The sequence below is a fragment of the Sinohyriopsis cumingii genome, chromosome 14, assembly GCF_028554795.1.
Source record: "Sinohyriopsis cumingii isolate HCF-2022 chromosome 14, ASM2855479v2, whole genome shotgun sequence".
Lineage (NCBI taxonomy): Eukaryota > Metazoa > Mollusca > Bivalvia > Unionida > Unionidae > Sinohyriopsis > Sinohyriopsis cumingii.
Genome location: NC_142974.1, coordinates 36,486,753 through 36,513,987, shown reverse-complemented (window position 1 = coordinate 36,513,987; position 27,235 = coordinate 36,486,753). Strand labels below are relative to the sequence as shown.

The 27,235-nt window shown below is 35.3% G+C and overlaps 1 protein-coding gene across 1 annotated transcript; it reads right to left on the bottom strand.

Moving 5' to 3' along the window:
* Positions 1 to 40: 40 nt before the first annotated feature.
* LOC149783582 (uncharacterized) lies at positions 41 to 14,001 on the bottom strand. The gene is made up of 6 exons (XM_089932867.1): positions 13,939 to 14,001; positions 8,975 to 9,076; positions 6,757 to 6,803; positions 5,775 to 5,889; positions 4,025 to 4,093; positions 41 to 88 (listed from the first exon to the last, which is right to left on the bottom strand). Exons 1-6 carry the CDS (start codon positions 13,999 to 14,001, stop codon positions 41 to 43), a joined length of 444 nt encoding a protein of 147 aa, XP_089788993.1.
* Positions 14,002 to 27,235: the final 13,234 nt, after the last annotated feature.

Below are 27,235 nucleotides of genomic sequence, written 5' to 3'. Positions count from 1 at the left end.
AATATGATCACATGAAAATTACAACTTAATTCCACATATATTAGATCAGATCTCCTTCTTCCTCTCTACAGGCATCTGGTTTTTGACCCTGTAAAGAACAAAACAAAAAATAATCATCATAATTTTCAAAGCTGCACACAGATGCATCCATACAGAGAACATTCTGCATTTACTTGCACATAAACACATTCTAATGAATAAGAGAGACCTTGATGTGCCATTGCAATATTAGCAGTGCTTAACATGACGCTAAAGGCAACCATGAACCTACCTTACCATGAGCCTCTGGTGTACATAACAGGCAACCAGCAATCAACCCTTATGATTAAACCTTACTGCACTTAAAATGCTTTTAGTGGCACCATCACCTTGCCTTCATACGGGACTGTGCCGTGTTTTGCTGGTAGCAAACGCCCAGTTCATAGACCTCAGATGAAACTATGCTTAACTTAAAATGCCCCTACAAGCTGCCAGTATCCACACATCAAATGAAGCTTTGCTGTCTTTGAAATGCCCAAGAATCTACCATCACTCTTCTCTGAGATGAAATTATACTGTACGTATAATTCCCTTACAGTATAGTTAACTAGAACTCCATGTTTAATGGTCCAGGAACAACAATCGTGATACCCATTGCTTTCAAATATGTAGAATAAACATTTCACCATTGGGTATATGTGTTTCAGCTTAAATGACTTTATAAAGCCGTTTCATTAATGATATAAGTATTAAAAATATATGAGGATGCAAAGAAGTTTAGATTGTTGTTACTAGACTTTAATCGATATATACATGTACAAAATTACATATATACATGTACAAATTTTTCAGTATGCACTTTATATATATCCAGATCATCAGACTGAGATGTTTTCAAACACAATACCTAATTCATTCTTTTCCACAAATCAAAGGAAAACACAACTATATTTTAAATTTAATACATACCCCATCTTAAACTCTTTCAAAATATGTTTCTTAGCAATAGTGTAAACGGAGTTGTTATTTAGCTATAGTGAGAGTAGAATTAGTATTCAGTTGTACAATATTATTGAACTGTGCAGTGTGAATGGAATTATTATCGAGCTGTACAGTGTGAATGGAATTATTATTGAGATGTAGAGAGTGAATGGAATTATTATTTTTTCATACAGTGTGAGTGGAATTATTATTGAACTATACAGTGCAAATGGAATTATTATTCATCTATAGGATGCGCTTATAATTATTATTGAGCTATAGTGAGATCGATACAGTGACACTCAAAATATTCGCAATATTTAAATAATGGGGTATGTAATAAATACAAAACATCATTCGATAATGTTGAAACAGATATGCACGATTTGGACCACTTATCCAAACAGTTCACATGTGTGAAACATACAGATTTCATACATGTATATATCTGTGGTCGTTTATTAAATCAGTAGAATAACTGTATGCCAAATTTTATTATTCAATGAGTTTAAAAACCTTTCAATTTCAGTGCCTAAATAAACCAAATTTGCTGTAAAATGTATCCATGAAATCTATATTATTTGCACTATATTTAACAAGTCACTCTATGATATCTAAAATACAATATGTCTGACATTATTACCTGATCACTTTGAAGATAATAATAACAGAGACGTTTTTCAAACATATTAATGTTCTGGCCTTCTGAACTTTCGTAGATCATCAGTGAAGACAAATATTCAGTTGCCCTTTGATATTTGTACAAAAATATTTTGTGTTCTTATTAACACCATGGAAACATTTATTATTTACATTTTATTTTTACTGATAAAATATGATACACCAACTCATACCAGCCCTCTAGATGAAGGGATATAGTTCCGAATTTAGTGTTCAGTCATTTCGGTTTTGCCCGTCACCCCTGCCGTAGTATAGGCCTTCCACAAACGATCGTCGGAGACTTCTGTCCTGTGCCATCCCCTTGAGCTGAATCCAAGTGTGACCCAGCTTAGCGAAGTCCGCCTCAAGTCACGTCGCCATGTGTTTCTTGGTCAGCCCCTTCTCCGCTTGCCCTGAGGGTTCCACCTCAATGCCTGTCTGGTAATGTTGGTTGGCGGCTTACGTAGGGTGTGTCCTATCCAACCCCACCTTATTTATTGATCTCGTCCTCTACCGGAAGCTGAGGGGTTCTCTGCCACAGGCTAGCGTTGCTGATGGTGTCTGGACAGCGGATCTGGAGAATTATTCTTAGGCAGCTGTTGATGAAGGTCTGAATTCTCTTTACGGTCGACTTGGTGGTTCTCCAGGTCTGTTACATACAGTAGACCTGACTTCACGTTGGAGTTAAACAGTCTGATCTTGGTAGTCAAGGAAATTTATTTGGACCTCCAGATGTTCTTCAGCTGTATGAAAGCTGCTCTCGCCTTTCTGATGATTTCCTTGACGTCTGCGTCTCAGCCACTCTGCTGGTTGATAATGCTGCCCAGGTACGTGAAGGACCCCACCTCTTCCAGGGGTCTTCCATGCAGTGTGACTGAGTTGTTACTGACGTAATTGATTTCGAGGATCTTGGTCTTGTCTTTGTATGTTGAGGCCAACCTGTGTTGATGTGGCTGCCAGTACGTCGGTCTTGTCCGGCATTTGCTGCTGACAATGGGACAAGATCGCTAGGTTATCGGCAATGTCCAATTCTTCAAGTAAACTCCACAATGTCCACTGGAGCCTATTTCTCCGCCCATTGGTGGACATCTTCATAATCCAGTCGATGACGAGAAGGAAGAGAAACGGCGACAGCAAGCAGCCTTGCCTCACGCCAGTCCGCACTAGGAAGTTGGTTGTGTGCTGTCCTGCATGAATGACTGTGCAGGGCATTCCGTTGTAAGCGTTCTTGATGAGGTTTTACATCTTGGTTAAGAATGCCGTTGTGGCGAAGAAGTTTCCAGAGTGTCTCTCGGTCCACGCTGTTGAATGCCTTCTTATAATCGACAGAGTTGTTGTAGAGCGAAGAATTGCACGTCAATGATTACTTTGACGATGATGCGAAGAGTTGCTATTTGGTCCGGTCACGATCTGTTCTGCTGGAAGCCCGTTTGTTCGTCTCGTAACTGTGGGTCGACGGCCTCCTTCAAGAGTACCCAGTTGAAGATTTTCACTGGTATTGCTTCTTGGCATGCTGATTTTACTTCCTCCTTAACTTTCTGCCATCTGTTGTTCGCATTGAATTTAGTGTAACTTCCCCTTCATGATCGCTCTAATTTGCAGACTGGCCCTATGTAACCATATCTCGGCTGCACTATGGCCTTATCTAGCCACCGCATCCACTGCATGCTGACACCGCTGTAATAAGTCTCCTTTGCAGACTGGTTCCTTAGTAACCACGCTTCCTTTGCAGCCTGCTCCTATCTAACCAAGACCTCCTTTTCAGACTGGTCTCTCTGTTACCAGGCCTGCTTTGCAGATTGGTCATATCTAGCCAGGGCTCTTCTGCTCTCTGGCTATATCTAACCAAGGCTGCACCTATGAAATACTATAGATTTTATGGAACCGCACCTCTGTAACCAGGCCTCTATTGTATAATGGCAACTCTGTAATCAGGTCTAATATGTAGACTTGTCCTATCTACCCCATGTATCATCTGCACACTGGCACCTCTCTAAGCAGGCATAAGTTGCTTTCTGTCATCTCTGCAACCAGGTGTACTTTGCAGACCAAACCCACTGTATGCAGACCATCTTTTGCACTTATTCCCTATCCAACCAAAACTTTCTTTGAGGACTGACTAAATATTTTTACCGAACAAGCCCTTTAAATACTAACCAACGGTATGTAGATTAATTACATCTATACAATGACCAAATTTGTGGACCTAACAGTATCTGCCTGAAAGAAACTTCAGTTTATGCAGAATACATAAGAAATACATTATTACCTTCTGTATGATTTCCAGTTAACGTTTTTATTTGGCAAAATTAAATGTTACAATCAATGAATCTGCCTGATGAAAGATCTATCATGTGAGTGTTATGTTTGTAAGGTTATTGAGTTTAGCGTGAAGTTCATTTACCTGGTAAGCGTCCCATATCAACCTTTTAAGTTCAGTTTGTGCTTCAAGCTGTATATCATCAGTCTGTTTCTAGAAAAAGAAAGGCAAGGTTGTTGTTTTGGTTTTACTTCCAAACTCGATAATTAAATTAATCTTTGTACTATGCATTTCCAGGAAAACAGAATTCTCATTTTGGTCTGCAAAAAGCATAGGGATAACTAACTACTGTAGGAACCACAAGAATACTTGAATGTTGAGTACGTTCGTAAAACTGACAGCCCCAAGGACATATCAGTCAGAGAATAATTTCTTATATTAGCCAACCCCAAGGACACATGGCTACTTTCTTATAACAGACTACCCAAAGAACACTTGAATATAAAGAGTACTTTATTATAATAGATATCCCCGTGAACACATGAATATAAAGAATACTTTCCTATAATAGACATCCCCGTGAACACATGCGTATAAAGAATACTTTCCTATAATAGACATCCCCGTGAACACCTCAATATAAAGAATACTGTCTTATAATAGACATCCCCGTGAACACATGAATATAAAGAACACTGTCTTATAATAGATAACCACAGGGTGACTTAAATACAGAGAATACTTTCTTATTATAGACAACACCGAGGACACTTGAATACCATAATGATACGTTATGACAACGACATTACGCGATATGTATTATAATGCAACAGTAGAGACATTACCTTTGAATACCTAATAGAGCATGCACACCGCTGTACAGCCTTGTGATGTGAGTTTGTAAAATGTTTTACAATAGGTAATGCAAGAAATGGTCTGATTTATCAAATACAAATTACCATTTACGAAATAACTGAACGGGACAGATGGTCTCAACATTAAGCACTTTCAAGATTATATTCAACTTTTTGTTTAATGTCACAGATTTTGTTATTTTTGACGCTAAATGAATGCATGATTTTCGTCTTCTCACTCGTTTTGTTGTTGTTGTTGTTGTTGTTGTGTGTGTGGGGGGTAAATTAATGGAAGGGTTGCTTTTACACAATCCCAGGGAAAACACTGTGAGATCAAGTAATCATCTCTCAATCAATCACGTGTATAATAATGCAACTTCAAAGGATTTTTGTAATAAAAGAATGTGAATACATTTATTTTTCTGGGATCAAGTTTCATTGTATTCTTATTAAGTACCAAACATTTAATTTTGGATAGGGGATTTGGTATATGAATTCCTTGCAATATCGCTCATAAAAAATTGATTATATTCGGTCTTGAAGTTTGTGATTTGGTAGCAACTTGTACATTATAAATATTATATACTGATTTAGTTGGGTAAAGTCAATAATAATAATAATAATAATAACAAAGAACAGATAATAGAAAAGTATCTGGAATACTCTACCCCATTTATAGTCACCCAGGGTATAGAAAATTCGGATGCATTCAAAGCTTGCGTCCTCAAACCCATCTCATGTTCTAGTGTATTACCGACATCGGTCTTCCAGCAGTCCTTTATCTTGTACCACTGTAGTTCTGTTAAAGTTGATTTACACTGCGAAAGAAAATTTTTCAGATGTTTACAATAATCAGACTTCTTTAAAGGCGACGACTCTAAAACCATTTTATCAGGAATTTAATTATGAATCACCTACCTATATCAATATTTTTAAGTTCAATGAAACACAATTGATTAGAACACAATGAAAATAAACTGTTTATATTGGTAAATTAAAAAAAAGACCACCAATTCTCTAATAAACGGGCCCAACCATACCCTGCCAACAACTCTGACAAACATGGCCATCTTTATTTTCCCACAAAAACAATATGCCGAATATGAAGACAGAACAATGTTATTCTCATAAATGCACTGTCCCAGTACTGTCATTCTAATAAATCAAAGTACTGAGAATACAATATAAACCTCATAAATGCACTGCCGAAGTAGTCTAGTGCTTGTCAAAGGATGTTAATCTACTTTATTCCACAATAACCTTTGACATATGTAGCTGGCTGAAACGATATGTACTTCTTTGTTGACTTTGTTCCGACTTAAAACGCAATTACATCTCTTGCTACATTTAAATTGGCGGCTGATAGAACATAATCATAGCAACATCCGTACACATCAACCTGTCGCAATATTTACTTATCTACACATTTGCAAAAACGTTTAAGTTTGGGTCAGTACAAATGGACATTATAAGAACAGGCTTACTGAATAATTAATAGATCATGTGACGAGGTCTCTCATTGGTTAATTGATTCTGCTTGTATACGCAGGAATTCTTATCCACAAGAAGTTTTTGTTTGAAACACCGTTTCAGCTAGCTGTTATGTCTCATAGGTTGACGTGGAGTGAAGTGGACTGATGACATTTGACTATCACATAATTTACATCATGATTAAAGGTGGTCTTATCAGATAGCTTCAGACTGATGATATCAAAATTGCTTCTCACATCTCAATCTTTCACAATATTTTTTTTTTGCCATTAGAGTGTTTGGACCCAATGGCTCGACTAGACCTTAGTCAGTGATCTCTGATCATTGGTATATGACCATGTTGACGGGATCTTATTTTTTATGTCTAAATGCCAGATTGAAAACCAGTTAAAATTGTGTGTAAACAGCCAGATAATGAGACCCAGATGTACTTCATTGTGACTTTGTTGATTTACTGTGATGTCTGCTGCGTGCCGCATTTGTACCGTCGTCAGCCTTGTTATCCATCTCTGCAAGTAAAGAACTACTTACCTCTCCTTATATGTGTTAGAAAAAATCTTCCCATTCTGCACTAATCCCTATGTAGCAAAAAACAAAAAAATGCAGAAAATGATATTAACAGTGAGAGTAATGTATTTATTAAAGCCTATGGTTTTTCCAGGTGCCATTGTACAACCAAATTTATGTTGCTTTGGCAGTTGCGTTGCCTCCCTTGAAATATAATTGTCATGGAGGCCAAGAGCTCTATAATTTGTTGTTAATTTAAGTACGACCATAAAGTTTGTTATTCATAAGACAAAATCTATTTGTTAGCATAGAACGGACACTATGTGACAGATTTCGCAAGAGTGAACCCCTTAAAGCGAAAAGAATAAAGTAAGTGAGATCGTCATACATGTGTGGAAAGGAAAGAAAATTGTGGGCGGATCAAGACAATATAAAATTATGGTTAACAATATGACGATGAAATAATTTTCATGAGCAGCAAACTAGCTGTTTCTTAATCTAATGGCTGTTTCTTAATCTAAATTCTTGAACACTATTGCAGGCTATTAGAGTTACCAAGAGAAAATGTGCTAATTCATACGGCTACTCTTGTTTGTTCCTAAAGGTATTACTTATTTCTGAACATTATAAACTATACAAGGATATAATTAAGGTTTACAAATAAATGTTTAACACGGTCATACACTTTCAATGCAGATTTCTCAAGTAAAAATAAATACTTTTTCATTTTTCAAATAAAATTTAACTGAAATATTACTTTCATTACACTGTGAAATTGCACAGAGCTTCTAAATTTGCCAACTGATTAAACCTCACGATTGGCTGATCAAGGCTCAGATATTCAAAGCAGTAAAACCTACAATAAGGGACCACTCATCAAAATGTTCAATAATCTCAGAGAGAAACAATTCCGATTACCACCTGTCTTAACAGTAGCCTTAATATCATTAACAGAAAACACAACGGTTTTATGGAATGAACAGGGAGGTCAAGTTAAAAACTAAATATATACCAGATTGCAATATTTGTTACAATTACATTCCTAGTACACAATTAATCCATAAAAATATTTTAAATCAACTAGATTGTTACGTGTATATTGCTTTCCTGAGAAACTTCGCATTACTCGAAAGGGCCGCTTAATCTTCTTCCCAGTCTAACACATAAGAAAATGTTGGTTTCGTCTTGCTGCGTGTTCATCTATATATGCTAATAATACTCATTTCAGAGTGTACTTTTTGCTTGGATGATAATATTGGGTGACGAGAGTTTAGTGTGGACAGATAATTTTCGGTTATTTAAATGTTTTTAATTTTTTTGCTAAAGAACGTAATAATGGATAATTTAACTTAACGTTTTTATACATATTAAAATTATTATTTTAAATTGTGTTACATAAGTATTGTAATGTAAACCCTTGTATAAAACCAATCATACTAGAAATGTCTCCATGTGTATAGAGGTGATCTAGTATAACTATCATCGCCCAATTATCCTAAGTTGACCATGTTGAGGGTATAACATGTTAGATACAGTTGAACGTAATGATCAAAAACAAAATTGTTTGTTAACATGGTTTTTAACTTTATCTAAACATTAGCTCTGTTAGATTTTATATTCTTCATAGTCAACATTAAGAATGTAAGGTCAGGTTTTTTTCCATTATCTAGTTAGTATATCTTTAAAGTCTGTTTTAGATAGGTCATTCTTAATACTTTATCTGGTGTGAAGCGGATTGTAATGATACAAAGATATGATAATTCGTTTCATTGCATTGCCAAGTGTGGCAATCATCATTTAACCATGACCCATCTAACCATTAATCTCCCAACTTGGTTGGATCCATATGCTGGTGACTCCTATATATATATATCATGCAATTTTCATGATATTTATTCACTACATACTTTGAAAATACTCTGTCAATTACTTTAAATAATTTTGAAGCCTGTGGTGAAATAGATATGCCAATACATAGACAGAGGATTCTCTATTATTGTTCACGGTCTATTATTTAAGAAAAAATGACGAGTAAATTTTTGACGATGTACCCATGGCCTTATTTTCTAATAGTTTATAAGACAGGTTTTGGAGGCTATCATAAAGTGGGGCCCTGTAACCCACCTCAAGATGGCAACATGCGACGTATCACAGCATGGATCCGAGACTTATCACAGGGTGGAAACCTGACATCTATCACAAAGTAGGGACCACTTGGCATGTTATAGGAGAAATACTGTACCTGTTCGGCAACTTGCTCTCGTGTCCCATTTATATTCGTCATCATACAAAGGATAAATGGAAAGTACACTGATACGTTCTGAGTTACATAAATAGCACATGTCTGGAAAAAGAGAAAAATGAAATAGTACAGGGTCTGAATTTATTTACTAGTACACTAGATCTAAATAAGATAATTCCTAAACTGAATGTGTAAAGAAACATTTTCAATGTATCCTGAACACACCTGGTAGTAATCTGAATATTGTCACGAATCATATTCCTAATAGGTAATTATAGTAATTAAGCCTTTTTGATATATACACCTTCGTCAGTCATATTCCACATAGTTTTCTCACAGTAATTGAGTCTTTGTAATGTATGCAATCTTTTAGTCAGATTTCTAATACGTTTTGACGGTATTTAAGCCTTTATCAATAAATGCATTTTTGAAATCAGAATTCCAATAGATTATCACAGTAATGATATATATATATATATATATATATATATATATATATATATATATATATATATATATATATATATATATACCTTTGTTTATTGCTCATATTCCTCATAGGGATGGGATGACCTTTTCAATCCAAATATATTACATTTGTCGCATTTTATTTCGTCATCTCTGACCACAACGTAATTCAGATTGAGCTTTGCACCACAGCGGTTTATCACTGTTGTCAATATGTAATGGGAAATTTGCAGCTGTGTCCAGCTGCATACTGTACAGAACTAGACTTGCTGTCGCAACATGAATATCCAATTCTTCAGCAATAATTTCCCTTATTTGCCTTTTGAAATGTAATTCATAATTATTTCTTTTTGAGGAGCTAATAATTACTTGCATCACAATATATATATATATATATATATATATATATATATATATATATATATATATATATATATATATATATATATATATATATATATATATATATATATATATGAAGTCTATCCAAACCCTTCCAGGAGAACTTTAACTTTTCAAGAGCAAATCCATCTGAGCCCGAAATATTATAGATTCTTATCTTTGTTTAAAACAACAACAGCAACAAGAAAGACCAACAACAAAAAATTGGACAATAATTTTAGGAAGTTATGATGTATTTATTTGAACTTATATGTGAGTATGTATAGTATTATAGTCCCAAAAAGTTTTGACTAACATTTTGACCTTAAATAAAATTATGCTGAATATGAATGAGATCTGTAGTCTACTTGACTAATGACGTTCTCTTTATCACATATCTGTTTATCTGACATAAAAACATAATAGTGTTGTTATCTTTTCCCGAGTTCATATCTAGGTTATTTAAAAAACCATTTTACGTACATTATAAAATATAACTATCTTGATTTTAAGTCACAATATCAACGTCAAGAGCATCTGAGAATCAAAGTAGTAAGGACCATATACATTAGTATCTCAGTTGTTACTGTATATATAAGTGTCACGGTATGGACCAAACACATTAGTAACAAAGGTAGTATCAGCTATATTAGTAACATGATAAGGACCATGTATATTTGTATCAAAGTTAGCACATTATATAGGACCATATATAGTAGTATTACAATTAAGATCATATAGGACGTCTATGAGTACACTCAATTCTGCTCATCTTAATATATTTAAGATAATTATTTGTTAAAATTTGTACTGAGCTATTATTTCTTTTGATAACTTGCCGGTAGGAAAATGACTTACGTGATGAATTTGCTTATTCAAAAACAGTAACTTTCCACTATACTTGCATTATATTTGGATATTGGTTTGCACAATGAAAAATCGAACTGCCCCTTAAGGCTTTGCAATTAGGAATTTTGAGGGCTTGGTGCTTTAGTAAATGCCGTATATGAAAAAATGCTTATTCATATCTAAGGAATATATTTCTGTGTAGCAAACAAATTAAAAGGCACAACTAGTTATTCAACTAAAATGGATATTTACCTGAATCATGTTTCCCATACGTTCGTCTTCGCCCCACGCACAAGTAAACAACCAGCGTCCTCCTTCTTTTGTTTCCTAAAGAATATATATAAAGAATATATATATATATATATATATATATATATATATATATATATATATATATATATATATATATATATATTCTGAAATATGTATTTGAAAATCTTTCAGATTTCTCATTTTTTCATATGTAATTAGCAGGAGTATATGAAAGCTAAGCAAATGTCATCCTTGTCATCTTAAGCAAGCAATGAATTTAAATCATTTACGTTATGGATCTTAAAAGTAAAATGACCAAAGTCTAAATTGCCTTGCACTCTGTATTTTATTGTGTAATGATGAAATGTATAGTACTGATATCACTAGTATTGTTAAAGTGAGGTACAGTATCCATATAATTTTCATATCATATCTTAGTATTATATAGTTAAGTTGGATACTAATTATTTGATAAACCATCTATGTAATTGTTGTTTGTTTTCTCATGGTGACTTCAAATACTTATTATTTGTGTACAAGCTAAGTTACAAAATTATAGTTACAGTTTCTTACTGTCTTGTGTAGCTTATTGTCATTAAATATATGGTATGGTCATTAACCAAGATTACTATCTCTACCAGTCCTATGAACTGTGTACTGATGGGTGAATTTTAAAACCGTGGCCAATGAAGATGATGCCTTATGGAAAACTTCACTTATCACTATTTTTCATTACTTATCGATACATATTTGTGCATGGCAATAGGGCACCAATGCCAGGTTCATGATTTCTCCAAAGTCACGGTATACACGGCCAAGCTGTTTCTTAAATATATTAAAGCAACCTTGGCACATGGATGTATAGTATACTCCAACTTCAACTGGCTTTGCATAAACCTGAGTTAGAAAAATCCAATTTGCCACTAGCTTTTGACCGAACAAAAGTGGTGGCTCATAGTGGTAGTGATTGTATTTTCATCTTCATCATAACAACTTTCTTTTAAAAAGATGACACATTTTCTTTAATTTATCATAATAAGGGACTGACCATTTAACATTTAAGGTCGGAGAGAAGCGAAAAGAATGGTGTTACGATATTTTACAAAACTATTCTGTCCCCGAAAATTCATCCTTAAAAATGTTTGCTCTGATTGTTGTACACAAGAAAGAATCGTATCCATTATATTAGTTGAGGAACAAATTGACATGAATTAAATGAACAAAAATATCCTTGTTCAAAAGAAAATGTAATGGAAATATCACCACATTCGAAAATAACCAAAACGCAAGAACATTTGACAGAATGATTATCAAATCTGCCCTTCTCTATAGGATATTTGTTAAATCTTTAGTTTTAAATAAAGAAATAAATCGATATATATATATATATATATATATATATATATATATATATATATATATATATATATATATATATATATATATATATGTATACTTCATTTTGAATGAAGATATGTTTCTAAAATATTGGAGTTAGTGTTAGTTTTCTAATAATGTTCAGAACTTCCTGTGAAAGAAAAATATAACAAATAACCAATGTTCGTTCACGTAATTAATACTAATTACAGGCCTTACATTCGTGTCCTCATCCAGAATAAAGCTTATAAATATATGTTGGAGCATATCCAGCAATGTGCGTCAGAGCCATTCCATTAGAAAAACAGTGTGATAGAATGAAATCGATAGGAATATGATTTAATGTCTCAGAAATAGCCAGTGTAGCATTCGTTACATCTTTAATCCGATGACAGACGATAGCATTGACGAAATTTGATCCGGATCTCGTCATTTGCATTCCGAGTCACATGACTACACAAATCTCGCAATCTACATTGGAATAATGGAGCAAATCTGACTGACGATATTGACTAGTAATGACAAGCTTTCAATTTACGCGCGGACACACTAAGACATCAACTTGAAATATGAAAACAAACAATAAAATTAACAGGTAAGAGCTTCATCTTGCAAATACTTTAGCAATGACAAATGCTCAACATTATTCTCTCTCTCTCTTTCATATGTAATCGAGTGTGTGTTATATGCAGCAGTGTTACAAACTGAAGCCTAAAATTAAATATGTTTGTTAAAATACCTCAAGTACACTACCCTTAGAAAAATGTATGTGTGTTCTGTAGAATAGTATTTATTAAGTATTGTTTTATACATCAATATTGTTAATTTGACCGGAAGACTTTAATTGAGAATGTCGTTGTGCAGATGAATATATTTTTCTTAAAATAATATATGTATATAAATATTTTAATTAGAAGGAGCAAGATGCCTCAGTTTGTGTTTTCTCTCATATATATTCGTTTCGAAGTATGATTATTTTCTCTTAAAGAATAACAAGATAGTTTAGTTTGTTTAAATTTAGTTGTTTTTTTTTTCACCTAAAACCTACCTTATCAACTTGCTGTTTGAAGAAAAAGAACTTGTTCAAACTGTGCTAAATTGGGCCGAAATGTCTTTGGGCCAAATTGACTATAATCCGGCATAAATGATGCAACCTAACCACCCCTCACCCTATTCGATCCAATAGCTTCAATCCACGTTTTTCTAGTACACAGGATCTTTTGGAAACAAAGAATTCTTTTGTCTCATCAGCACTATTTTGGTTATATCCATATACAATACAGTGCACCATATTTGCTTTACAAGATATATCACATAGACATTTACATAGAATAATGACAAATGTGAATGCCTAGGTTGAATAGAAGAGATAAGTGTACTCCATATCCGTTTTTGGCAGGCGGAAACTACCGATCATGTTATTCAACCCGTGGTAGAATGGGCTACTTCCGTCTGGTCGATGACAATAGAAAGGGTCTTGTGGGATTTTCACAGATTATGATGAGATCTACGTTGGCTGGGTGGATTTCTGGGGGATTTAGTGCTGCTGGTGTTGTTCAACAGTTCTTTAATATGTTCTGCCATTCATTCATTTGGTGTTCTGCACTTCTTATGGTCTTTCCCTGCATGTCCTTTACGGGTCTCTCTGCTTTGCTGTAGTTGTCGGACAGCTTCTTGGTGATGTCGTACAGCTTCTTCATGTTTCCATTACCGTCCGCTCCTTCTGCCTCTGCTAGCAATCCTTCAACGTAGTTTCTCTTGACTATCTTGATGCTTCTTTTCACGTCTCTGTGGGCGTCAGTATACTCTTTTGTACCTTTACTTTTGTATCCATTGTCCTACTACTGTTTATTGCTGATTTCTTCTTTTTCCGCTCCTGGATTTTGCGTAATGTTTCGGCTGAAATCCATTCTTTCTGCTGGTGCTTCATGGAGCGTAGTACTTCTTGGCACGTTGATTTTACTTCCTCCTTAACTTTCTTCCATCTGGTGTTCGCATCTAATTTAGTGTAACTTCCCCTTAATGATCGCTCTAATTTACAGACTGTGCCTATTTAACCATATCTAGTCTGCAATCTGGCCTTATTTAGCCACCGCATCCACCTCTGTAACAAGTCTCCTTTTCAGACTGGTCCCTTAGTATCCAGGCTTCCTTTGCAGCCTGCTTCTATCTAACCAAGACTTCCTTTGCAGACTGGTCCTATGTAACCAGGACTCCTTTGCAGATTGGTCATGTCTAGCCAGGGCTCTTCTGCTTTCTGGCCCCATCTAACTGGACTTATCTATCTGGCTGCACCTCTGAAATACAATACATTTCATGGTTACTGTACCTCTATAACCAGGCCTCCATTGCATAATGGCAACTCTGTTACCAGGTCTCAAATGCAGACTGGTCCCATCTACCCCAGGTATCATCTGCACACTGGCACCTCTCTAAGCAGGTATAAGCTGCTTACTGGCATCTCTGCAACCAGGTGTACTTTGCAGACCAAAACCTCTGTATGCAGACCATCTTTTGCACTTATTCCCTATCGAACCAAAGCTTTCTTTGAGGACTGACTATATATTTTTACCGAACAAGTCCCTTAAATACTAACGAAAAGTGCGTAGGTTAATTACATCTATACAATGACCAAATTTAGGGACCTAACAGTATCTGCCTGAAAGAAATTTCATTTTATGCACAATGCATAAGAAATACATTATTACCTTCTGTATGATTTCCATTTCACGTATTTATTTGCCAAATTAAATGCTACAATCAATGAATCTGCCTGATGAAAGATCTATCATATGAGTATTATGCTTGTAAGATCATTGAGTTTAGCGTGAAGTTCATTTACCTGGTAAGCGTCGCATATCAACCTTTTAAGTTCAGTTTGTGCTTCAGTCTGTATATCAGCAGTCAGATTCTAGAAAAAGAAACACAAGGCCGTTATTTCGGATTTACATCCAAACTCGATTTATAAATTCGACTTGGAACTATGCATTTCCGGGAAAAAAGATTTTTTTTTTTTGGTCTGCAAACAGCAATGCGATAACAGACTACTGTAGGAACCACACGAATACATGACATAGCAGACAATCCCAAGGACATATCGGTACAGAGAATAATTTCTTATAACAGAAAACCACTACGACATATCAGTAGAGAGAATAATTTCTTATAACAGACAACCCCAAAGACACATCAGTCAGGGAATAATTTCTTACAAGAGGTAATCGCAAGGATATATCAGTACAGAGAATACTTTATTACAACAGACAAACCCAAGAACACATGGATACTGATAATACTTTGTCATAACAGACTACCCAAAGAACACTTGAATATAAAGAATACCGTCGTATGATAGACATCCCCATGAACACATGAATATAAAGAATACTTTCTTATAATAGATATCCACAGGGAGACTTAAATACAGAGAATACTTTGTTATTATGGACAACACCAAGGACACTTGAATACCATGATTATACGTTATGACAGCGACATTAGGCGATATGTATTATAAACAACAATAGAGACATTACCTTTGAATACCTAACAGAGCATGCACACCGCTGTACAGCCTTGTGATGTGAGTTTGTAAAATGAATTACAATAGGCAATGCAAGAAATGGTCTGATTTATCAAACAGAAATTACCATTTACGAAATAACTGAATGGGACAGTTGGTATCGACATTAAGCACTTTCAAGATTATATTGAGCTTTTTGTTCAATGTCACAGGTTTGGTTATTTTTTAGGCTAAATGAAGGCATGATTTTCGTCTTCTCACTCATGTGTGTGTGTGTGTGTGTGTGTGTGTGTGTGTGTGTGTAGGGGAGGATAAATTAAAGGAAGGGTTGTTTGTACATTAACCCAGGGAAAACACTGTGAGAACAAATATTCATCTCTCAATCATGTATATAATAATGCAGCTTCAAATGCTTTGTGTGATAAAAGAATGCGAATACATTTATTTTTCTGGGGACCAATTGTTATCGTACTAAATATTATATTCTTATTAGGTACCAAAAATGTAATATTTGGATAGGGGGCCTGTGATTTGGTAAATGAATTGCTTGCATTATCGCTCTTAAGAAATTGATTATATTGGGTCTACAAGTTTGTGATTTTGTAGGAACTTGTACATTACATGTATGTTATGCTGATATAGTTTGGTAAAGCCAATAATAATAATAATAATAATAATAAAAATAAAAACAACAACAAAACAATTACAAAGAACAGTTAATATAGAAAAGTATCTGGAATACTCTACCCCATTTATAGTCACCCAGGGTATAGAAAATTCGGATGCATTCAGAGCTTGCATCCTCAAACCCATCTCATGTTCTAGTGTATTACCGACATCGGTCTTCCAGCAGTCCTTTATCTTGTACCACTGTAGTTCTGTTAAAGCTGATTTACACTGCGAAAGAAAATTTTTCAGATGTTTACAATAATCAGACTTCTTTAAAGGCGACGACTCTAAAACCATTTTATCAGGAATTTAATTATCAACCACCTACCTATATCAATATTTTTAAGTTCAATGAAACACAATTGATTAGAATACATTGAAAATAAACTGTTTGTACTGGTAATTTAGAAAAATTAAACACTCTAATAGACGGGCCCAACCATACCCCGTCAACAACTATGAGAAACATGGCCATCCCGGGATCTTGCTGCCATGTCTTTATTTTCCCACAAAAACAATATGCCGAATATGAAGATAGAACAATGTTATTCTCATAAATGCACTGCCTCATTACTGTCATTCTACTGAATCAAAGTACTGGGAATACAATATAAACCTCATAAATGCACTGCCGAAATAGTCTAGTGCTTGTCAAAGGATGTTAATCTACTTTATTCCACAATAACCTTTGACATATGTAGCTGGTTGAAACGATATGTACTTCTTTGTTGACTTTGTTCCGACTTAAAACGCAATTACACCCCTTACTACATTTAAATAGGCTGTTGTTAGAAATTAATCATAGCAACATCCGTACACATCAACCTATCACAAGATTTTCTTATCTAAACATTTGGAACAACTTTTAAGTTTGGGTCAGTACAAATGGACATTATAAGAACAGGCTTACAGAATAATTAATAAATCATGTGAAAAAGTCTCTCACTGGTTAATTAATTCTGCTTGTTATAGGCATGAATTCTTATCCACAAGAAGTTGTTTATTTGAAACAAAGTTTCACTAGCTGTTATGTCTCATAGGTTGACGTAGAGTGACGTTGACTGATGACCGTTGACTATCACAGTATTTGCCTCATGATTAAAGGTGGTCTTATCAGATAGCTTCAGACTGATGATATCAAAATTGCTTCTCACATCTCAATCTTTCACAATATATTTTTGCCATTAGAGTGTTTGGACCCAATGGCTCGCCTAAACCTTAGGCAGTGATCTCTGAGCATTGGTATATGACATTATTGACTGGATCCTATTTATTTATGTCTAAATGCCAGATTGAAAACCAGTTAACATTGTGTGTAAACAGCCAGATAATGAGACCCAGATGTACTTCATTGTGACTTTGTTGATGGACTGTGATGTCTGCTGCGTGCCGCATTTGTACCGTCGTCAGCCTTGTTCTCTGTCTCTCAAAGTAAAGAACTACTTACCTCACCTTATATGTGTTAGGAAAAATCTTCCCATTCTGCACTAAACCCTACGTAGCAAAAAACAAAAAAATGCTATTAACAGTGAGAGTAATGTATTTATTAAAGCCTATGGTTTTTCCAGGTGCCATTGTACAACCAAATTTATGTTGCTTTGGCAGTTGAGTTGTGAGTTAACCGGCTGAGGAGTTTTGATGTTGAAAGGGAAAGCGGATGACATTTATTGAATTTCATCAAATAATAAAAGGAATATGTATCCAGTGAAATATAATTATGATATGTAGATGAAATCAGACAGCATAAGAATTAGTGTCCATGAGCCTATGTTTGTTTGATGCAATTCGAGTAGTAAGCATTACGGCATTAGCAATGCTAGACAGGACGAAATGTGATCGTTTCTGTTAACAAAGATTAATCTGGATTGAGATTGCATGTGGATATTTACAAGCCACTAATAAGAACTAATGCAATTAATTTAAGGACAAGATTTTTGCGAATGAGGAAATTAGTATAAAAGCTTTGAAATATAAACTGTAACAAACATTATTTACTCTCACATCTATGGTATAATTGTCACAAGAAATATTGTTTTTACTGTAATCAAATGAAATACAATGAATTGTACAAAGAAACAAATAAACATAGTATCATAATAAAGGTAAATTTAATAAAATGTCATATATCTAAGTAACCTATTTGCTCAGAGCATGTTATACTGTTTTCTAAACAGGACGACCTTTTTCAAACATTGAACTGAAACTTTACATGTTTGTTTTGCTATACACGGCCTTTGTCGTCAGTTGGCACTACATAGCCACGTTTATACTGTGATGCTGTAAGACACTACTGCCTTTTCACCACTGTAAACATAAGAAAAGAAGTTATAAAGCCGTCTGAAAAGGACGAAATTTTTCTGATTTCCTTCTACTATTGTTACGGGTTACATTCAGTGAAACAAGATCCAGATGACGTATACTCATGTACCTGCACTTGAGTTGCCTCCCTTGAAATAAATTTGTCCTAGAGGCCAAGAGAACTATAATTTATTGTTAATTTAAGAATGACCATAAAGTTTATTATTCATAAGATAAAATCTGTTTGTTAACATAGAACAGACACTATGTGACAGATTTCGCGAGATTGAACCCCTTAAAGCGAAAAGAATAAAGTAAGTGAGATCGTCATTCACTAGTGGAAACGGAAGAAAATTGTGGGCGGATCAAGACAAGATAAAGCTGTGGTTAACCTTATGACGATGAAATATTTTTTCACGAGCAGCAAACTAGGTGTTTCTTAATCTAAAGTCTGTTTCAGCTGAGATAATTCTTGCAGGTGATTAGAGTTAACAAGAGGAAATGTGTTAATTCACACGGCTTCCTAGATTTTTCCTAAAGGTATTACTTTTTTCTGAGCATTATAAGCTCTACAAGGATATATTAAAATTTTATAACTAAATGGTGAACGCGTACATAAACATTTATTGAAGATTTCTCAAGTTAAAATAAAATGCTTTTTCATTTCTCAAATTAAATTTCACTGAAATATTATTTCCATTACACTGCGAAATTGCACAGAGCTTCTAAATTTGCCAACTGATTAAACCTCACGATTGGCTGATCAAGGCTCAGATATTCAAAGTTGTAGAGCCTACAGGAAAGGACCACTCATCAAAATGTTCAAGAAATTCCAATAGAAGCAATCAAAATTAGCACCTGTTTAAGTGTAGCCTTAATATCATTAACAGAAAACACAATGGATTAAGGGAATGAATAGCCTGGTCAAATTAAAAACCAAATATATACCAGACTGCAATATTTGATGCACTAAGATTTCAGGTACACAATTAATATATACAAATCATATTTTAAATCCACTAATATTGCTACTCTAAACCACCGATTTACGTATATATTGATTTTCGGATAAACATCCCGTTACTCGAATGGGCCGCTGAATCTTCGCAACATGTATATCCAATTCTTCAGGAATAATTTATTTTATGTACCTTATGGAATGCATTTGATAATTTGATAATTATTTCTTCTTGAGAAGCTAATAATTACTTCCATTATATATATACTTCCATTATATATATATATATATATATATATATATATATATATATATATATATATATATATATAGATATATATATATATATATATATATATATATATATATATATATATATATATATATATATATATATATTTGTGAAGTTTATCGAATCCTTCCAGAAGAATTTTAACAGTTTAACAGAAAAGCCATCTGAGCCCGCAATATTATAGATTCTTATCTTTGCTAAAAACAACAATAGGAACAACAAAAACCAACAACAAAAAATGGACAATAATTTTAGGAAGGTATGATGTATGTACTTGAACTTATAAGTGACTATCTATAGTATTATAGTCCCAAAATGTTTCGATTAACATTTTGACCTTAAATAAAATTATGTTAAATATGATGAGATCTGTATTCTACTTGAAAAATGACGTTTTCTGTATCACACAAATGTTTATCTGACATGAAAACATAATAGTGTTGTTATCTTTTCCCGAGTTCATAGCTAGGTTAATTACATAACCATTTGACGTACATTATAAAATGTAATTATCTTGATTTTAAGTCACCATATCAACGTCAAGAGCATCTGAGAATCAAAGCAGTAAGGACCATATACATTAGTATCTCAGTTGTTACCGTATATATAAGTGTCACGGTATGGACCAAACACATTAGTAACAAAGGTAGTATCAGCTAGTAACATGATAAGGACCATGTATACTTGTATCAAAGTTAGAACTATATATAGGACCATATATAGTAGTATTACAATTAAGACCATATAGAACATCTATATGTATATTTTATCAAAGTTAATATCATATATACTAATACCCCCATATATATATATATATATATATATATATATATATATATATATATATATATATATATATATATATATATATATATATATAGTATGAGTACACTCAATCCTGCTGATCTTAATATATTTAGGATAATTATTTGTTTAAATTTATCTGAGCTATTATTTCTTTTGATAACTTGCCAGTAGAAAAGTGACTTACGTGATGAATTTGCCTTTTCAAAAACAGTAACTTTCCACTATACTTGCATTAAGTTTGGATGTTTGTTTTCACATTGAAAAACCGAACTTCCCCTTGAGGCTTTGCACTGAGGAATTTTGAGAGCTTGGTGCTTTAGATAAATGCCGTATATGAAGAAAATAAATTGTTTATGCATATCTAATGAATCTAGTCCTGTGTAGCAAACAAATTAAAAGGCACAACTAGTTATTCAACTAAAATGATATTTACCTGAATAATGTTTTCTTTATATTCGTCTTCACCGTTATTACAATTAAGCTTCCAGCGTCCTCCTTCATATGTTTCCTAAAGAAAAAAATCCATTATATTCTGAAATATGTATTTAAAAATCTCTCAGATTTCTCATTTTTTCATTTGTAATTAGCAGGATTGTATGAAAGCTAAGCGAAGGTGATCCTTGTCATTTTAAGCAAGCAATAAATTTAAATAATTGACCTTGTGGATCTTAAAAGTAAAATGACCAAAGTCTAAATTGCCTTGCACTCTTTATTTTACTGTGTAATGATGAAATGCATATTATGGATATCACTAGTATTGTTACAGTGAGGTACAGTATCCAAATAAATTTCACATCTCCCACTTAATATTATATAGTTAAGTTGGATACTAATTATTTGATAAACCATCTTTGAACATGTTACTTGTTTTCTCAGATATTTATAATTTGTGTACAAGCTTAACTACAAAATTATAGTTCCATTTTCTTACTGTCTTGTGTAGCTTATTATCATTAAATATATGGTATGGTCATTAACCAAGATTACTATCTCTACCAGTCCTATGAACTGTGTACTGATGGGTGAATTTTAAAACCGTGGCCAATGAAGATGATGCCTTATTGAAACTTCACTTATCACTATGTTTCATTACTTATCGATACATACTCGTCCATGGCAATAGGGCACCAATGTCAATTTCATGAATTCTCCAACGTCACTGTATACTTGGCCGAGCTGTTTCTCAAATATATGAAAGCAACCTTTGCATAATGATGTATAGTATACTCCAACTTCAACTGGCTTTGCATAAACCTGAGTTAGAAAAATTCAATGCTGACACTAGCATGTGACCGATCACAAATGGCGGCTCATAGTTGTGGTGCCTGTATTTTCATCTTCATCATAACAACTGTTTTTTAAAAAGATGACATATTTTCTTCAATTTATTATAAAATGGGACTGACCATTTATGATTTAAGGTCGGATAGAAGCGAAAAGAATGGTGTTACGATATTTTACAAAACTATTCTGTCCCCGAAATTTCATCCTTAAAAATGTTTGCTCTGATTGTTGTACACAAGAAGGAATCATATCCATTATATTAGTTGAGGAACAAATTGACATGAATTAAATGAACAAAAATATCCTTGTTCAAAACAAAATGTCATGGAAATATCACCAAATCTGGCCTTCTCTATAGGATATATGTTAAATCTTTAGTTTTAAATAAATAAATAAATCGATTATATATATATATATATATATATATATATATATATATATATATATATATATATATATATATATATATATATATATATATATATATACTTCATTTTGAATGAAGACATGTTTTTTTTTTTACAATATTGGAGTTAGTGTTAGTTTTCTAGTAATGTTCAGAACTTCCTGTGAAAGAAATAGAAAACAAATAACCAATGTTCGTTCACGTAATTAATACGTTTTAACTTTCAAAATACATATTTCTTCTTACTCTTGCAACCCCATTTTTAATATTTGAACACTTATGTTGTGGGTTTTGAGTCAGCGTCCATTGCCTATCGAAAAGTTTGAATTCGCCGACACCATTTTGTGTCGGCATAGGGTAGCCGCTTACTAGCCGGCCTAGTAAACTTGAACGACCTTTCTCTGTCTCTCTCATATGTAATCGAGTGTGTGTTATATGCAGCAGTGTTGCAACCTGAAGCCTAAAATTAAATATATTTGTTAAAATACCTCAAGTGCACTACCCTTAGAACAGTGTTTATTTGTTCTGTAGAATAGTATTTGTAAAGTATTGTTTTATAAATCATTATTTATAATTTGACCGGAAGACTTAAATTGAGAATGTCGTTGTGCAGATGCATATATTTTTCTTAACATAATATATGTATATAAATATTTTAATTAGAACGAGCAAGATGCTTCAGTCTGTGTTTTCTCTCATATATATTCGTTTGGAAGTATGATTATTTTCTTTTAAACAATATCAAGATAGTTTAGTTTGTTTAAATTTATTTGTTTTTCCCCCTTAAAACCTACTTTCCATAGTATCAACTTGTTGTTTGAAGAAAAAAAACTTGTTCAAACTGTGCTAAATTGGGCCGAATTGTCTTTGGGCCAAATTGACTATAATCCAGCATAAATGATGCAACTTAACCACCCTTCACCCTATTCGATCCAACAGCTTCAATCCACGTTTTTTCTGGTACACAGGGTCTTTTGGAAACAAAGAATCCTTTTGTCTCATCAGCACTCTTTTGGTTACATCCATATGTAACACAGTGCACCATATTTGCTGTACAAGATATATCACAGGACATTTACATGGAATATTGAAACATTTGAATGTCTAGGTTGAATAGAAGGGATAAATATACTCCATATCCGTTTTTAGCACGCGGAAACTACCGATCATGTTATACAGCCCGTGGTAGAATAGACTACGTCCGTCTGGTCGATTCCAGAAGAAAGGGTTTGGAGACCATAATGGTGAAAATAAAGGTTAGATTGATGACATGGTTGTCCGAGAGTTATGCCTTGGTACGTCACTGTCTTTTGAATGTATAGTTGTAGGTGTTCAGTCTTCTTTCGATTCTGAACGGATAAAAGACGCGTGAGAAAAGTCGAATCGAGCGGAGGGTTGTGGTCACGCTTGCACACCTTGTATTCTTTTATATTACCGATAAGGTGATTTCATGTTGTCAGAGATTTCGCCGTACTTTATTGATAAAACGTCAGATTCATGTGCTCTTCAGTATGTTGATACTGAAATACCAATACTCGGCTACGAAGAAGAGCTAGCAGTAAACACATGGGGTTAGGACAAAAAGAATATCTCAAAAAACGGATTGGATGACAACTATTTTCAATTTACATCAGCCTGTTTAGTTCACACTGTTTTGCAGAATTGTCATCCAGGAAAAGGGCTTGCGTTTGCACTGTGAGCATCACATGGTGTCAAACATGACCTTCGGAAATGCAGGTATAAATTTGGGGTTGGAGTGCATAAACATCTTCTGCTGTGAACTGCCATTGACTTCTCTGTAGGCGTGGTCGGCCATTCAGTTCAAGTAAATAAACCATGAGTATAGTTGTTATTGGCCATTGGGTGCTAAAAAAACCCGACTAAAGGCAGGATTGGGGCTGAACAGTCCTAGCCAGCAGTACCAATTTCAATCTTCCTTAGTAAAATTATGCTATTCAGACTCTGAGAATAGTAATCACAGGAGTCTGACATTTTATCAATAAATAAGTCAGCTTAAGTGTAATACTATATGTATAAGATATATAAGGTTCTTTCGTATTTTCGCCGATTTCATCATATTTTATTGATCAATATCATTCACCTGTTGTGACAACGTCAGAAAGACAGTTAAGCAATGTCTGCTAACATCAAAGTACATATGTAAAAGTGATCTTAGGAAGGCCGAAATTTATATGGACTGTGGAACATTGCAGATTAAAGAAAACAAATTGCGAGAACATTGTGGATAGTCATTTCTTTGTTGTTCGTAATGGCTCTGATCATCGTTAAACATTTTAAATAGTAGTATTGTTGTTGTTGGCATCCGTTAGTCTCGAGAGACGATGGAACTGCGTCCATGAGAGATGTCCCGGTTGGTGGTTGTGCAGCGTCTGCTGTAGCTAAGTAGTCCAATGCGGGAGTGGCAGTCCCTGCTGCACTTGAAGGTTGTGTCAGGTGTTGGATGAATCTGTTTTTCTTCCTCTGCGATCGTCTTTCATCAGCTAGCAAGCGTTGCTTGTCCTCTCCGGCTTTCAGACCAGTGATCAGAGCATGACGCCAGCCTGATCTGTCTAGAGCGAGCTCTTCCCAGGTGTTGACATCAATATCAAGGGCTTTCATGTCATGCTTACAGACATCCTTGAAGCGGAGATGTGGCCGTCCGATCGACCTTTTGCCAGAGGCGAGTTCCGAATAAAGAATGTCTTTGGGGATCCGTCCGTCAACCATCCGACGTACATGGCCCAGCCATCTGATGCGGCGTTGGCGGAGGAGTGTGATCATGCTGGGAATCTTGGCACGCTCGAGCACCTCGTTGTTTGTTACTCGATCGCTCCAGGTGATCCCGAGTATGCGTCGGAGGCATCGCATGTGAAAGGCGCTCAGTCTTATCTCTTTTGAGGCATACAGAGTCCAAGTTTCACTGGCATACATGAGAGTGCTTAGCACGCATGCACGGTACACGGTGATCTTAGTGTTCATGGTCAGCATGCCGTTGTTCCACACTCTCTGCGACAACCTGGAGAGAGTTGTTGATGCCTTTCCGATCCGCTTGTTGAGCTAAGCATCGAGCGAGAGGTTGTTGGTGATGGTAGAGCCGAGGTACGAAAACTGACTCACCACCTCAAGTTCGTAGTTGTTGACGATGATGCTTGGGGGGTCCACGTCCTGAACCATCACGTTTGTTTTCTTTAGGCTTATGGTTAACCCAAACTCATCACATGCTTTAGCAAAGCGGGCCATCAGGCGCTGAAGCTCAGCTTCTGTGTGGGTGGCTAGAACAGCATCGTCTGCAAAGAGCATGTCCCTGATGGTTACTTCACGCACTTTGCTCTTTGCCTTCAGTCGTGCCAGGTTGAACAGTCTGCCGTCTGATCGTGTGTGCAGGTAAATCCCTTCTGTGGACGTCCCAAAGGCGTGCTTAAGCAGGACTGCGAAGAACATGCCGAAGAGCGTGGGGGCAAGGACACAGTCCTGTTTAACTCCACTGCGGATGTCAAAGGGGTCGGATGTTGAGCCATCGTACTGCACTGTGCCTTTCATGTCATCGTGGAAGGACTGGATCATGCTTAGTATCTTTGGAGGGCAACCAATTTTCGCCAGGATTGTGAAGAGTACGTCTCTGCTGACCAGATCGAATGCATTGGTGAAGTCTATAAAGGCCAGGAAGAAGGGTCTGTGTTGTTCTCTGCATTTTTCCTGCAGTTGCCTGACAGAGAAGATCATGTCGATTGTGGACCTCTCTGCGCGGAACCCGCACTGTGACTCTGGGTAAACTCTGTCAGCAAGCGTCTGCAGTCTGTTCAGGATGACGCGTGCGAAAACTTTACCCACGATGCTGAGAAGTGATATGCCCCTGTAGTTGTTGCAGTCGCTTCTGTCGCCCTTGTTCTTGTACAGGGTTATGATGTTAGCATCTCTCATTTCCTGAGGCACTGCCACCTCATCCCAGCACTGGCAGAGGAGGTCGTACAGGTGTGTGAGAAGCACGCTACATCCACACTTGATGAGTTCTGCTGTGATGCCATCCTTCCCTGGGGCTTTACCTCGGGACAGTTTCTCTAAGGCCTTCTTTAGTTCGCCTACAGTAGGTTCCTCGTCCAGTTCGGCCATGACAGGGAGATTTTCAATGGCGTTGAGGGCATCATTGTTCACGTGGTTCTCTTTGGAGTACAGTTCGGAGTAGTATTCTATCCAACGCTCCATCTGCTTGCCCTTGTTGTGGATGGTATCGCCTGTGGCAGACTTCAGTGGTGCTGTGAGTTTCTTCGTGGGACCCATTGCTTTCTTTATACCATCGTACATGCCTCTGATGTTTCCAATATCTGCTGCTGACTGGATACTCTGACAGAGCTGAAGCCAGTATTCATTGGCACACTGCCGTGCTAATCTCTGCACTTTGCTTCTGGTAGACCGGTATGCCTATAGTGTCTTCTGACAGGGGGATCGCTTGTATTGCAGGTGAGCACTGCGACGCTCTTCTATGGCTGGCATGAGTGTGACAGAGTTAGCCTCAAACCAGTCATTGTTCTTTGATTGCTTCTTACCAAAGATCCGTGTGGCTGTGCTATATACAGTCTCTCTGATGTAATCCCATCTTTCTTTGGCACTGCCGTTGGGGGGTTCTGAGTCAAACGTCTTGGAAAGAGCATATGTGAATTCCCCAGCCTTGTCTGGATATGATGTCTTGCTCACATCAA

Excerpts from the sequence above, each read along its gene's own strand:
- LOC149783582 (XM_089932867.1), bottom strand. The coding sequence starts at position 14,001 with ATGAAGAAGCTGTACGACATCACCAAGAAGCTGTCCGACAACTACAGC. Across the intron at positions 4,094-5,774 it reads TTGTCAGAGTTGTTGGCAGG|AAACAGACTGATGATATACA; the intron begins GTATGGTTGGGC and ends TTCTTTTTCTAG. Across the intron at positions 89-4,024 it reads TGATATGGGACGCTTACCAG|GGTCAAAAACCAGATGCCTG; the intron begins GTAAATGAACTT and ends TGTTCTTTACAG.